The sequence below is a fragment of the Spinacia oleracea genome, chromosome 3, assembly GCF_020520425.1.
Source record: "Spinacia oleracea cultivar Varoflay chromosome 3, BTI_SOV_V1, whole genome shotgun sequence".
Classification (NCBI taxonomy): domain Eukaryota; kingdom Viridiplantae; phylum Streptophyta; class Magnoliopsida; order Caryophyllales; family Amaranthaceae; genus Spinacia; species Spinacia oleracea.
This window is the reverse complement of record NC_079489.1, coordinates 5,493,535-5,508,826: the sequence shown is the minus strand read 5'-3', so window position 1 is coordinate 5,508,826 and position 15,292 is coordinate 5,493,535. Positions and strand designations below refer to the sequence as shown.

Genomic DNA, 15,292 nt, shown 5'->3' with positions numbered 1-15,292 from the left:
TGTTTGCATAGTAAATGCCCATAGGTCATTTATTGCTTTTGGGCCTTGGGCCTTGATAGATGGCTGACTAGCCATTGGTAGGTTTGATGCTGTTTGTTTAGAGCCATTGGGCTTTGGACTTAGTGGCCCAATTGAGAATCAATTGGGAGCCCAAACAATAAATATACTCTCTCTGATAATTAACTTTTTACTAAAAAGAAAAATATTCCAACGTATTATTATTCAATCATTCAACTCAATTACAGAGTACGTAGTTCGTTAGAATGTAAAGTATTAAATAACTCATTAATAAATCCTAATTATTTCCGTAAAGATGCGTGACAACTTTAACTTTTAATATATACTTCAGATAATATTTAATTAGGAAAATTTAACCTTTTTACCATGTAAGCAAACCTATATAATTGGAAAAATTAGTAAAAGTAATATAGCTTCATAAGCATATCAAATTTCCATTTGTTTAGGATGGTGTTGTATATATTTGTATATTTGTATATTTGATAATGGTATAGTCAATTAAATTATGTCCATTAATTGTTGAAATTTGTTACAATTGGGAACCCTAATTAAGCTAGTTACTCCAATATTGCATGTTAATTAGGAGAATCAATAATAGTAAAATGAGGTGACGTAATGGACGACCAACTGGTCCCCTTGAAGGCTTGCATGTCATTGTCAGCATCATACATTTCACACCTACTTATTCCCTTTATTATTGCATGTTGCTTTGCTAATTCACTATCCAACTCATCATTTTAATTTCCGATATTTTTACAACTCGATCACTATATCTCGATCTTTACCCTTGCATTGTGTTGGAACATGACTAGGGATGACAATGAGGCGAATCTGGGTATGACAACATTATTTTGTGTACTTCTTCAGTTTCATAATATATAATTGTAACAGTTTGACTAATATACTTGTCAATGCCTGTAAATACATGTATACAATTATATATTAGTAAAAAAAACTACCAAAAAAACCAATATTTGAATAATATGCATGAAGAATAATTTAACAACATATATTACACAATAATATTGGATTTTTATATATTAATAAGAAAATGTGGTCAAAGCACGTAATGTATGAATAGTATAAAAGTCAAAATATTGTAACCACTCAGAAACGAAGGAAGTATATAGTTCCTACGATGTTTCATAATAGTTAATTTGTTGCGCCATTTTAAATTATCTTGATTACAATATGTTCTAGATGAACTATCGATCTTGATTAGTTTTCACTTCCCCATTGTTCTTAATTTTCATCTAAAAGAACAATAAATATATTATAATTTAGAAAATATTGTATACTACATATATACTATCTCTGTTTAAAAATGATCTTTACGTTTTCTGTTTTAGTCCGTTTTATAATGTTCTTTACACTTTGCTTTATTCTATTTTAGATATGAAAATATACTACTTTACCATTCTTACCCTCACAATATTTACAATTTTCCACTCACTTTCTCTTAGTTTATTCATTTTTCTTACACCCATCCACTTTTTTTTATACATTTATCTTACTTTATCCATATTTTATTACATTCAACCAACTTTTCTATTTTTCTCTAAATATTTGTATAAATAGTAACTGTAAAGATCTTTATGAAATGGAGGTAGTATATAAGTACGAGAAATTCATTTATTAATTAGTGACCTATTTGAATCAAGATTACCATAAGAGAATACGGAAAATATTTGGTTGACCCTTAGGGTTGGCAACCCCTAAGATACATATAACATAAAATAATATATAATCATAATTAATTGAAGAGAGAGAGAGTGTTGTATGTAAAGTTTCAATGCATTTATAACCAATCAAAATTCATTATTGAAAGGGTTACCAACCCTTAGGGTCACTCTATCATTGTCCAGAGAATACGGTCGTTCATCGTGTGACCACCTAAATAACTAGCTAGGGAAACTAAATACTGGAAATACTCCCTCCGTCCCTTAATACTTGCACCGCTTTCCTTTTCGGGTCGTCCCTTAATACTTGCACCGCTTCTATAAATGGAAATCTTTACCAATATTATACTCCCTCCATTCCTAAATGATGTATCCATTTGGAAAAGGGTGGTGTTTTTAAGAAAATTGGAATCATAATTTGTATTGGTATAAGTGTAATGATTGGGTGTAAGAAAAATGATTGTATGTAAGAGATTATAATAAAAAAAAAAAAAAAGAGAAAATAATAAAGAAATAAGGTAAGAGAGAGGAGTGATAATGATGGGTGATAAAGGAGGTGAGAGAGTGGGTATGTGGGGAAGGGAAAATAATTAAATAATAGGGGTGAGGAAATTTAGGTGGGGAATCTTTAGATATTTTGGTAATTAGATAGAAATGTAAGGGTATTTTAGGAGAAAATGTATGTCCAAAAATAGAAACGGATACAACAAAAAGAAACGCTTAAAATGGAAACAGATACAACAAAAAGAAATGGAGGGAGTATTATTTCTCACACTTACTTACTACCCCACCTACACCCCTACTCCCTACAAAAAATCATTTAAAAATCAACACCTCTCACTCCCCACTCCCCACCCCTTACACATTTCCCACTAACTATATTAAAAAAATACCTCACTATCAACAAACACCCATTAAATTAATAAGTCAATTCAAATGTATTAAACTCCGCACCGGTCAAACCGGTGCGAGTATTAAGGGACGGAGGGAGTATTATATATATGCACGTGCACTTAATCATATGTATTATATATTTATACTGTACATATTCATGTACATGACGACAATATACCAAGTAGTACTACTCCCTCTGTCCCTTAATACTCGCATCGTTTTGACTTTTTGCACTATTCACATAATTTACTTTGACCCTATTTTATTACTAGTATATGAAAACAAATGTTGGTATATCATATATTGTTGGCTTCATTTTAATATATATTTTCAAAATATTAATATTTTTATAAATTTTTATAATATGCAGTTAAAGATATTGGTGGTCAAATGTGTGCATTGGCAAGCGTGTACAGTCGAAACAGTGCGAGTATTAAGGGACGGGGGGAGTATGTACTAGCACTACGGTACGTACGTATATGCCTCTGAGTTTTATGTGTATCGTTATTCGACGCCCATATACGCTAAAATCGCCCGCATTTTTTACATGAAAGTACACATATACCCTCCTCCATTTTTTTCACCACATCTCCCCTCCCTCTCTGGCAGACTACTGTCTTTGTCTGGCAACACGCATACATTCCGGCGAACTGCTTTTTTACAACTCCGTTGGCGTACCTCACTCAACAACCAATTCCCGCCGGAAAACTTAATTTCTTTCGTAAAAATAACAAAAACGACAAATTATTTAATAGAATTAATTCAATTTCATAATAATTACAAAACAACAAATTCAATTAATAATAATTACAAAAATTATAACAGAAATTGAATAATTAGTTACATAATACGGAGTATAAACAGAAAATTTAAAAAAAATTTAAAAAGAAAAATCAAACTACCTGTTGTTTGCTTGCCGCGCACAACCATTGCGTGGAAATCGTGGCCGCCACGCACAGGTTGTGCGCCGGCGACACGGAAGTCGTGCAAAGCCTGTGCGCGGTAGCCATGTGTTCCACGCAATAACTGTGCGCGGCGGTCATGTGTTCCACGCAATAGCTGTGCGCGGGCTAGAAAAAAAATTAAAAAAAAAATTGCTCGATCTTCCGGCTCTGTGCTCTCCGCCGGCGCTCCTTCTCAATTACTGATCGTGGATTATAGAGAGGGAAGGACGAAGGAGAGAGAAAAGAGGAAGGAGGAAGGCGAAAGACGAAGGAGGAAGGAGGGAAGGGAGATTGGGCGAATGACGAAGGAGGAAGGAGGGGAGGTCGGACTGATTTTGTGCCGGAACCGTTTGTGGGTGGCCGGCTGATTTAGGGCAGAGAAGCTGAGAATGGTTTGGTAGGAGAGATGAGGAAAAGGGCAAACTCGTACTTTCCTGTAAAAAATCAGGGCGTTTTTAACCAATAAGGGCGTCAAATAAAAACTCCCAGTTTTATACCATGAAAATACAGTATATCCTACCAGTGACGAATTCAGAATTTTAGAGATCTGAGTTAAAGTTTAGGTGAAATATAACAGCCAGCCATCAATATAATACACATGAGAACCAAGTGATAACATAGAGTATATCTGTATATGCATGGTAGGAAATTCAGATTTTTGAAGAAAAAAAAATGAAGATCGAAGAAATTTGAGAAAAGTTAGTGGAAAATAAAGATGTAAAAACATGGGACTTTCCAAATTAGGAAATTGCAAAAATAAAGGGTAAGGGTGGTCCTTGAATTCCAACTAAACATATAATTGCAGTGCAATTTTAGTAATGTACGTTCATCTCATCTGTCCCTCCCAAATACCTCTTCAGTTTTCACATGCAAACACCCTTCTTACTTCTTTTCTTTTTTAGGGTTACATCCTTTAAACCCTTTTATGGCCTACCAATGCTCAATTATATTGCTCGTATATTCATACAGCGCGCCAGCTAGGCTGATTTTAGGTTGCGTTTTATTCATCTGAAGTCTTGAACTTATATGGACTTAACTGAGTATATCTAAATTTATTTTTCTTAGCTTGAAATATTAAGTACTATGTAGAAATTAGGTGAACAGATTAGTTGAAACGTCTTTAAACTTGTGGGTTCCTAGCTAATCTTCGTTTCACCTTTGAGAGGATAGTGATATGAAGTGTCGTAGTAGTAGTCTTTCTACTTATTCTTGAGCTTACAAATGATATTTAGGGACATAATTATAAAGCTAAGACACCCAAAATCATTTTACCTAATTGTTATTTGGAAAAAGAAGGTGACTATAAGAGTTTGGAATATTTTTTAGTGGACCTGGACTACAATAATATTATTGTGGAACTAAAACCAACTCAGTTTAATTTAGCACCCCTTTTTACATACATAATGACCTCTATTGTACACATAGTGATTATAATAAATTAAACACCAAATTTTCTTAGATATAATAACCATATTTGAAATCAAAGTAACTATTTGTTTTTAAAAGAAAATCAGGACTTAAAATCACATTATTAAGCACAACATGCATTAACGACACCCAATTTGATATTTTTTTTTCATAATAATTCTAATAAACACGTCAAAATAAATTAAAATCAAGTTGAATTGCTAACCTTTTTTTTAGACATGGTCCACAATAATTTTAGTGTGGACTAAGTTCATTTAAGAATTAGTTTAGGAGTTTGTTGTTATAGATATCTAAACTAGCTAGTATTGATTGTGTGGTCGTGTTGTGCCATACTTCCCTGTACTGGACTATTATTACATACTTCATCAATTTCATACTCCGTAATAGATGTATCATTTTGACTCTTTTGACTATTTATACAATTCATCCGTTCTTGAAATATCGTACCATGGTTGATTTTTACTCCTCTAACCATTACTTTCAAATCGTGTGCAAGTAAAATTATAAAAGATTAATATTTAGAAAATATATATTGATACGAATATAACATGACCCTATATGACTAAAATTTCCTTACGTACGAATCACAAAAAGTGGTCAAAATCGTAGTGTGAATAGTGTAAAAAAATGGTGCGATATTTCCGGAACGGTGGAAGTACTAAACTTGACCATCAATATTTTTGTAACCATATTAATAAAAAGTTATAAAAGTAGATATTTTGAAAATATATTTTGAGATTAACCCAATAACAATTACTCCCTCCGTCTCAGATTACTTATTACAATTTCCTTTTTCGTTCGTCACAGATTCGTTGTTACACTTTTAAATTAGTAATGATCCCACCATTATTATATTGTCTCTCTTTTCCCACTACATTTTTTTGTACTCACACCCTCTCTCATTCAATTAAAAAATACTTCACTAACTCCTATCACATCTAGTTTTTCAATAAAATAACAATTGATAACCAAACAACCACTTATCACCTAAACTTTGCAAAAAACTAGGTAAGTGTAACGAGTAATTTGGGACAGAGGGAGTAAAAAGTACGAAGTTTGTCTTTACACATTAGTAAAATGTGGTCAAAGATAATACAAATAAATGAATAGTGTGAAAAATCAATATGGTGCATCTATTAATAAACGGAGGAAATATATAATTACATTTTACGTATTACGAGTTACTACCTCCGTTTCAAAAATGATCTTTACACTTTCCGTTTTAGTCCGATTCATAATGTTATTTACACTTTGTTGTATTCTATGTGTAGACATGAAATTTTACTATCTTACCTCTCTTACCCCACAACATTTATAACTTTCCACTCATTTTTCTTAGTTCATTCATTTTTTTTCTTACACCCACCCATATTTTTACAAATCTATCATATTTTATCTATATTTTTTTATATCCACCAACCTTTTTAAATTCTTTTCTTTTTTGTTTTAATAGTGCAAATAATAACCGTAAAAAATATTTTAAAACGGGGGAGTAGTATTTTAGTGTCACCTTGGTAACTAATTAAGTTCGAGGACTATGGGCTAGCCATGTTAAAAGTCTCACCGGCCAACAAAATAAGAAATTAAATAACCTTAAAAAATGATCAAGGTAGTCTTGCAATAAGTTGTACTCGTATCGTAATATACTACCCCCGTTTCATTAAGTTAGCTACGCTTTGAAAAATGTGTTTAATTGATAGTTATTATAAATTCTCACTATTATATCTATCCAAAATTATCATGAGATATTTTGTTAGATTCGTCTCAAAATATATTTTATAAATATCAACTTAATTTTTATTTTTATTTTACTATGCAGAATTTGATATATTAACGGTCAAACATTACACCAGAGTCCGTGCAAATAGTAACTTGAAACGAATGTAGTACTCATATCCTATACGTACCTGTTGTTAATTGTCTCATGTAATATTTAGACGAAGCAATTGTCTATTTGTTCAGTGGTAATTGGGGCTGAACTTGATAGGGAGTATCCCGTATTCGATCCCCCGCAACAACAATTAGGAAGGGACTGAAATCTATCCACCCAAAACTCGCCCCGAATCCGGATTAGCTCTAAAGATAAACCGGATGATACAAAAAAAAAACATTTAGACGAAGCATATAACTTACTCCGTATCAGATTAATAATAATATGTTGATTACCCTTTTCCAAAAATGGAAGTCAAGTAAAAACTTATTATTGTTTACAATAGCTAAGATTTACGGAAGGTAGTTACAAGGAGAGGCCGGCCGGGATAAAGAAAATCGCAAAGGTATAAATGTATAATGTCACACTCCAAATGCACCATTTTGTGTTTGGAGTGTTAACTATATACTGTATGCATTTATCTATAGGAGTATAGGCCATCATATAGCACAACTAGATTATTTTTTTGGGTACGTGACATAAAAATTACACATTGTTAAACTAATTTCATTAATTAATTAGCCAATAATCCTGATTGGTATGAAACCCCGGTTGAAGTTATCCAACCTTGTCCAAATATGAATTGGGCCACTGTAAATTTCTCGGCCTCTCCTTTGGACATATTCACGTGAAAACCGGGCCATTTGACCCGTTGTGACGTGTCGGCTCGTGGCCCGACGTTTCCGTACTCACCATAGTATAACTTGTCTAAAGGAGATGTTGCATTCCACTCTAACCACCCTCTAGGATCAATGTGATCACCCAAGTAACACTCCATGTACACAACCCTAGAAAATATTTTCCACGGGCGGCCTAAATAGGTCGGGTAGCTCGATTTGGCTCCCTCGAGGTCCGCGGTGGCTCGGGCTTGGCAAGCGTGCATTGACATACCCGTGTTCTGATTTGGGTCTTTCCGGTTTTGGGCTGTAATTGTGACTTTTTGTTGGGCCATGGGCTTTCGAGCCCACATAGTGCAATTTTGAAACACTACAGCCGCGTTACCAAAAATGAAATCTACCGTTCCGTATATGTCGCACTCCCTGTAAAATTGTCGTTGAGAGTGTACGTAGAGTGTGTCTTGATACCCCTTCATCTCACAACGGTAAACCACGGCATGGTCGGCGCCTACACGAAGGGCTACTGCTTGGTGGTTACCGGGGCCAGCCTCGTTTGCAAATGTGATATCTCGAGCTACAAAGCCGGTGCCGGTGGCGGCTACAAAAATTACAACAAGAGAACATGCATTAGTTGATTACTAAGGATGAAAGAATTAAGAGTGAAACTAGGAAAAAGGTGCATAACCAGCATATATAATGCATAAGGGACTAGGGAGGATCTTTTGCGGCTAGGCCCCTAGTAAGTTTTAAAAAAATTATAATATATTTATACAAGTTAAAATAAACATATAAAATGCCGGTGATATACTGATATGTTGATTGAATGCAGTTATATTTAACAAGAGGTTGAAGTTTCAAATCTTACAATCTTTCATAATATTTTGGCCAACATCCGTCATTAGAGCGATTTCATTTGACTTATTTTAACCGGAGTAGTTCGCAATGTGCTTATTTTACTTTTTATTTTATTTTAAACGTTATTTATTTTTATTATGTCGTATCATATATTTTTTATGTAATATATTTATATATATTTATATGAAGCATATATATATTTTCCTCTTACCATCCCACTTTCTTCCTCTTCATTGTTTATTATTTTAACTTCTCGCTCTTTACTGGTTTGATTTGGTCACAATGGCGATTCCTTGTGACGATTCATATTAGCCGACTCCAAATCATTTTAAGACTGGTCTCTGTTGTTGTTGTTGTTGTTGTTGTTGTTTATCCGTCATTAGAGCAGATTCGAGAAATGTCATTTTCAGGCATCAGTAAAAAATTATTCCATAGTCCGTACAATAATGTGAAAACTGTAAGTTATTGAAATAGTGACCAATAAGGCAATAATTAGGATTTGAAATTTATTTATGTTTGTCCTTTAACTTGTAATGTAGGATAAATTTAGTGGGTTCATTAGGCCCACAAGACTAAAAGGCAAAGTCATTAGATAGAAATCACATTTCTATAGGCCCAACATTGCATGACTCGAACTTGTTATCGAGTACTGGACTGCACTTTTTGGTTTTTAGCCTTAAGGCTGAAAAATGAATGACACACTATTATTGTTTGGTAGCTATCCCATTTATTTTTTTACTCCAACAATTTTATGATGATTAAAAGATTTAAAGCAATGAATTTCGAACTTTGTGATCAACTTTGTTTATAAATTGCTGGATCAAATGCACGTGACATATGTTTCAAAAAATAGTGTATAAAACAAAGAACATTATAGTTATTTCAAATGAATATGGAGTATCAAACTATCAAATTGCTAAAAAAATTGGCATATAGAATAGAGAAAAAACGAGGATGGGCATGGAAATGTTGAAATTCTTTTGAATACTAAAGTTAGCTCGAAACATATCTTTGGAAACTTTTATATTTGTTCCCTGACCACCCATCAGTTCGTCACATATTCACATGTCATGCATTTTTGTGTATGTTTAATTTGTTCTTTGATTACTCCGTATATTTTATAACGGTCACTTATGATCATTCGCAACAAAATAAGATCATATTTTGAGTACAAAGTCATGAATATACTTACCAAATACGGCAGTGTGGAAAGTGGTTATCTGATCATGACCAACGCTTTTTTTGCCGGTAATCACAGTTTGCCCTCTGCCTTCTCCTAAAAACCACAAATTGGTTTTCTTTCTTCCCACTTTCAAGTTATCTTCTGCATATCTAAACACATTTTATCTTGATTAATAACCTTTTTAATAAACAAGAATGTAACAGCATACCTAGTATAAGTAATTTCAAGAGGCAAAAAGGACTCTTACTGTCCGACCATTCGAGAATCATGGAGAAAGTAAATTGCAACATGTGCTTCAGTTAGTCAATATATAAGAGAATTGAAGCGGTTGTGTTATTCACATGGTTTGACCCTGGATGCGCCTTACATTTTCTGTTGAGACTTATAAGATCGAGCAATTCCAATGGTGGGCTACAAGGTGATGTAGCTAAGTTTGCCACATCATATTTCTAGCTACAATTATTTTAAGCTACAAACTTTCACATTGGTGGGCTACAACCCCTTGTAGCTCCCTGTAATATTTAATTCATATCTTTCCCCTTTTATTTTTTGAGCTACCTGCTCAAAATAGCTACAATGTTTTAGTAGTTGTTGATGTCATTATTGCAACAATGGTGGGCTACCTGCTCATATATATTCTTTTTTTTTTCGTGAGCAGGTCCATTTTCCAACCATTGGAGTTGCTCTAATACCTCATTAAAACCATAATTAATTAATTGTCATTTTTAAACTTGACCTCTTTTCCTACTCTTTACCAATTGAGTTATACGTCGATACGCGGGATAGTAGGCAGTCAAGGGGTCAATGCATACCAAATGGCTAAAGCAAATTGCATAATTTTAGTTAATTTTTCATTTATTCTTATTAAAATGTACGAAGTACTTAATTTAGTTAATTTCATTAAAATTTTAATAATAACCCTATTTAATATAATTTTTAGATCGCCATTGATTATAAAATGTATGGTTTAGATACAACTCTAACTTGTAAAATTTTATTAAAACTCTAGAGAATCCGGACTCGCTATTGGTGGATTTTGACTCCTATTGGTGGTAGGAATTGTAGGATGAGTAATTAGCAGAAGTAGATTTTTTTTTTTTAGGGAAATTAGCGTAAGTAGATACTCCCTCTGTCTCTTTTTGTTTTTTACGTTTGATGTTTTTCACGCGATTTAACGACTATTTAATATGCATTGAGATTCCTCTACTTTTTTATTTAAACAAGAAAAATTACGTTTATTTATAATGTTTTCACTTTTATAAAAAATCTGACATTGGGAAAATGAGAAATATTTAATGTCCAATAGATTTAATTGGTTAAAATAATATTTGGGCACAAATTTTGATAGAATATTAATGCATTATGTGATAATATAAAAGGAAATATAAAGAACAAAATGAAACACCCAAAATAAAATATGTAAAAAAACAAAAAGAGACGGAGGGAGTACTTTGTATTTGAAGCAGTGAGGGACAAAAGCTCGCACTAAGAGAAAGTAAAGAAACAGCAGTAGAAAAGCAAATCTACCGACACTCAGAATCGAAAGCTACCCAATCATTCACGTGAGAACTTCAAAGCAATAGTCATTTTCCTTATTTATTTACTGCCATCATTTTCTTATTTTATTTTTTAAAGTCAATTTCTAATTTCATTCAGCTCAGCATAACTTGACTCGTTATTGTTTAAATCTATTTTAGGTGTACTCGGAAATAAAATAGACGTTTTCAAACATTAACGCGAGTGCATACTTTTATGATCTATTGTATATTTACTCCAATTGCCAAAAAAAAAAGATACTTACTAGATACTAGCTCCATATCTAAGATTTTATCTGAAAAATGCGACGAAATAAATTTTAGAAAGTTTTGATTTTTAGCACATTTTATCTCTCAATTTTTAAAACTTACTTTCTCTGTCCCTTAATACTCGACCTGTTTTGATCGGACACGATTGTCAATGCACAACTTTGACCACCAATTTCTTTAACTACATATTATAAAAACTTATAAAAATATTAATATTTTGAAAATACATATTAAGATGAAGCCAACAATATATTATATACTAACATTTATTTTCATATACTATAAATAAAATAGGGTCAATGTGAATAGTGCAAAAAGTCAAAACAGGTCGAGTATTAAAGGACGGGGGAAGTACTAGTTACCATGATATACAAAGATTTTGAAAATTATTACTTTATTTTCACAAAGATTTTGAAAATTACCACCAGCTAACAGAGTAACAACGTAATATTTTTCGTAAATATCTATAATCTTATAAGAATAGTACGCAGTACGTAGTAGAACATAAAATTAAAAAAAAAAACTTACGTTCCAGCCTTGACAAAGATAATAATGCGACGTGCACTATTCTCGGGAGCTTTTTTTATAGCTTCGGCAATAGTCTTCACAGTACCCGACCCATCTTGTGCCACAATTATATCCGCTTGTATGCTTTGGGTCGGGCTTCCTAATAGCTCTCTGTCGGGCCTCGTTATCCATTCAGGAAACCCGGATTTGTCCGGGAAGAACTCAGGTTCGAATCCTAATAACCTCCGATTTTGTATCGGAATACCTGCAAAGTCGTTCATTTTATGACTGGCCGTGGCCGCATATATTGCTAGACTGTTGCTGACTAGCTTGGACAAATCTTGCAAGCTTTGGACCATTTGATTCTTTATGGTCCCACCCACGTTGTTAAATCCTTCCGTACACGTGTCTTGGTTTGTCATGGCCCCACTTAGCCATGTCACCACATCTTGTTGGGACCCTCCCTGCTATTCCAAATTGAGGAAATTAATCATTGTAAATAAGAAAGGAAATTAATTGAAAAGAGTATTTGTTAATTATTATAGAAATATAATTCACCATACATAAAAGAAATTAAGCGTATTACTATTATTTTCCTCAAAATAAGCATCTTAGGCTTTGAGGGACTTGAATTGCGACCGATATGTTAAATGTTGTACTATAGGATTGAATTGAACTGAGCTGAAATCAGTAGAGTGCGCAGAATATAGACTAGTGGAACTAAACTAAAACTATTGAAATTGAACTATAATTAACAAATTCCAATTGCTATAGTTATATAAGTGGTTAAAAAAAGAAGTAGAATGATAAAGAAAATTTGTAAGTTAGAAAGTTTTGTACTTTACTTAATCAATATTTTATTTATTTATTTATTTAAACTTTTTTTTTTTGGGTAAGTATCATGTTTTTTTAGTGGACATAGGGAAGGTATAATAAAAAGAGAGTGAAAACAAGTGAGATAATTCCAAAGAAATTATTGCTTAATTATCTTGAAGTAGAGTGCTAGCTAGTTGTAGACTCCTTTGGATTACCCTTTTCTACAATAATGCTAGCTATGGAGTACGTACTTAACTAACGCTCTCTGTGAATCTATATTCATTCAACAAATATTTGTAGGGTGTAAATTTTTTCAACAAATTCTACAAAGTAATATAAATTGATGTTCATGTTTTAAACTAATACGAGTTATACCAATTATCCATTATTTAAGAGATGCTCTAATACAATTGTCATAATTATTCAATCACAAACTTGTTAAATTACTTAATGTTTGATCTATTTGAATTAATCTAATTCAGTCTCAAATAAGTCAATATAAACTGTCTAATTGTTTGACCGTCTTTTATAATATTTGTACAATGTAATAAACTTTATATTTTATATTTTGACATGTATTATGTATATATAGAAAATAGATTGTACTTAGAGTCGTATATTTTATTGGTGAAAGTAGAAAATATTTATAAATACTTTATATTATCCAAAAAGGGCGGGAGTACTTATTATATCTCGACATTACACCAAGATTCGATCCCACATAAATCACGAAATTATGATTAATGTTTTTTCACCGCATACACGTGTTACGTGTATCCCATCACTAATAATAGTAAGAAATATCGTTACCTAATTAAACTGTAATATACTAATCTTATTATACTTAGTAGCTAAGTAGCTACTACTACTGAACTACTACTATAACTCACCTGAGCTTTATTATCCTCATCACTAACACTCTCTTCATCTGCCGCCGGCGACGAAGACGACGCCGTTTTAGTGACAGAAAGCAGCGACCGTGCAAGGAGGTCAACCGAATCATCCAACAGCTCCAAACAGTCGTCGTACGCCGACCTCGACCACGTGTCCATCGGCCAGTTTCTTATCTCCGACGACTCCCATAATGCCACCCCAAACTTCTGCAACGTCATTTTAACCGAAATGTGGGCCACCTCACGTGGGTCCCTCGCCGACACCGCCCCGGGGAAGTTTGATAGGGATGTTTGGCAAAGTTCCGGGAACCGGGTTAACCCACATGCCTCCCGGATTACCCTAGTTGGGGGTAGGCCTTGGGAGGGGTTATGGGTCTTTTGCAAGGATCTCACCGCCAGTGGGATTCCACAGGCGGTGGCGATAATGAGGAGGGCTCCGGCAAGAAGGAGGAGGAGGCGGCGGGGTTTTGGGTTGGGAGGGGGTTTGAGTTCGGTGGTTGTGGCGGGTGGGCCGAGGTTTAGACGGCCGTAGTTTTGGTTCATTTTTAAGGGTGGTGTGGGGTGGGATAATGTGGTTGAGTTTGAAGTTTAAGAATGGGGGGATTAATAGAGTTTGAGAGGTGGGTGTTAAGTCTTGTCTAAGGGTGTACTGCTATTAGGAATATTGGAAAATTGGAAAGAATGAAGAGGGCTTTTTAGCGGTGTGTTTATTAGGTGTATTCGTGAGTTTGCATTTTTTTTTTTTTTATTATCAACTATTGAATTGGGATAATAATTTTTGGGATGAAAATTTAAGAATGTGTCGTTTTAGTAGTTGCGGACTTGCGGCATTTTGTTTTGTACGGGGTGCGTGTGCCTAAAGATGGTTGTGCTCCGTGTTATGCAGTGTTTTGTGTCAGGTCTATACATTATGAGTTTGAACGGGGCCGGATAAGACTATGATCACTTGATTCGTATCGGGTTGTGCCGTATTAAATTTGTCATAAGTATGGCCTAGGCGGCACAACCCAAATCCAAGCCACGTGTCATGCTTCTTGCCTAAGCCGAATTTCACAAAATATAGTGGGTTTTTTTTGTTTTGTATGTGGTGTGTGTGTCTAAAGATGGTTGTGCGCCGTGTTTTGTCATGCTTAGCTGATCGAGCGCAACACCGTCAATAGATATCGCTCATCCAAAAACTTCTCTTTATTCATTCCTGAAGCAGAGCAGCCTACGAATTCTTGTTAGTGTCGTGCCGTATTTTTCTGTGTTAGTACAGGCTATGTCGTGCTTCTTTAACGTAAGGTCGTGTTGTGCCTCGGGCCAGTCCAACTTAATATCATCTTCGACAACTTTTGTGTAAGATCTCTTATTGAAAAGACCTATTTGATTGCTTAACTTATTGGTTTCATTGTTTAACTAATTAATTCCGGTGTTTAAGTTCTGCAGAGCTAAGCCAGTAAGCAAGAAAGGAAACTGCTAATCAGTTCCAGTGCTTAACTAATTGGTTCCAGTGCTTAACTAATTGATTCCGTTGTTTACCTAATTGATTCAATTGCTTAACTTATATGACACCAAGCCGTTTTTTTATGTAATACCGTCTTATCTAAAAGTTTGTATATCATTTTCAGGTGTACCGGTGTGCGCAATTTATGTGCGTTCATTAACGGGTTAGACATACTCACATACCCTTATTTACACACCGATATATAAGGACCAACCGATACATTCATACATCATCCAT

General features: G+C 33.9%; 1 protein-coding gene across 2 annotated transcripts; it reads right to left on the bottom strand.

The window, feature by feature from the left end:
• Positions 1-7,338: 7,338 nt before the first annotated feature.
• Positions 7,339-14,335, bottom strand: LOC110783105 (probable pectinesterase/pectinesterase inhibitor 61). 2 transcript variants are annotated; one of them, XM_021987402.2, is made up of 4 exons: positions 13,567-14,335; positions 11,882-12,327; positions 9,558-9,697; positions 7,339-8,108 (listed from the first exon to the last, which is right to left on the bottom strand). In XM_021987402.2, exons 1-4 carry the CDS (start codon positions 14,110-14,112, stop codon positions 7,408-7,410), a joined length of 1,833 nt encoding a protein of 610 aa, XP_021843094.2. In that variant the 5' UTR covers positions 14,113-14,335; the 3' UTR covers positions 7,339-7,407. The 2 variants fall into 2 exon arrangements, with proteins under 2 accessions (XP_021843094.2, XP_021843095.2); XM_021987403.2 differs by having other exon boundaries at positions 11,882-12,324; positions 13,567-14,333.
• Positions 14,336-15,292: the final 957 nt, after the last annotated feature.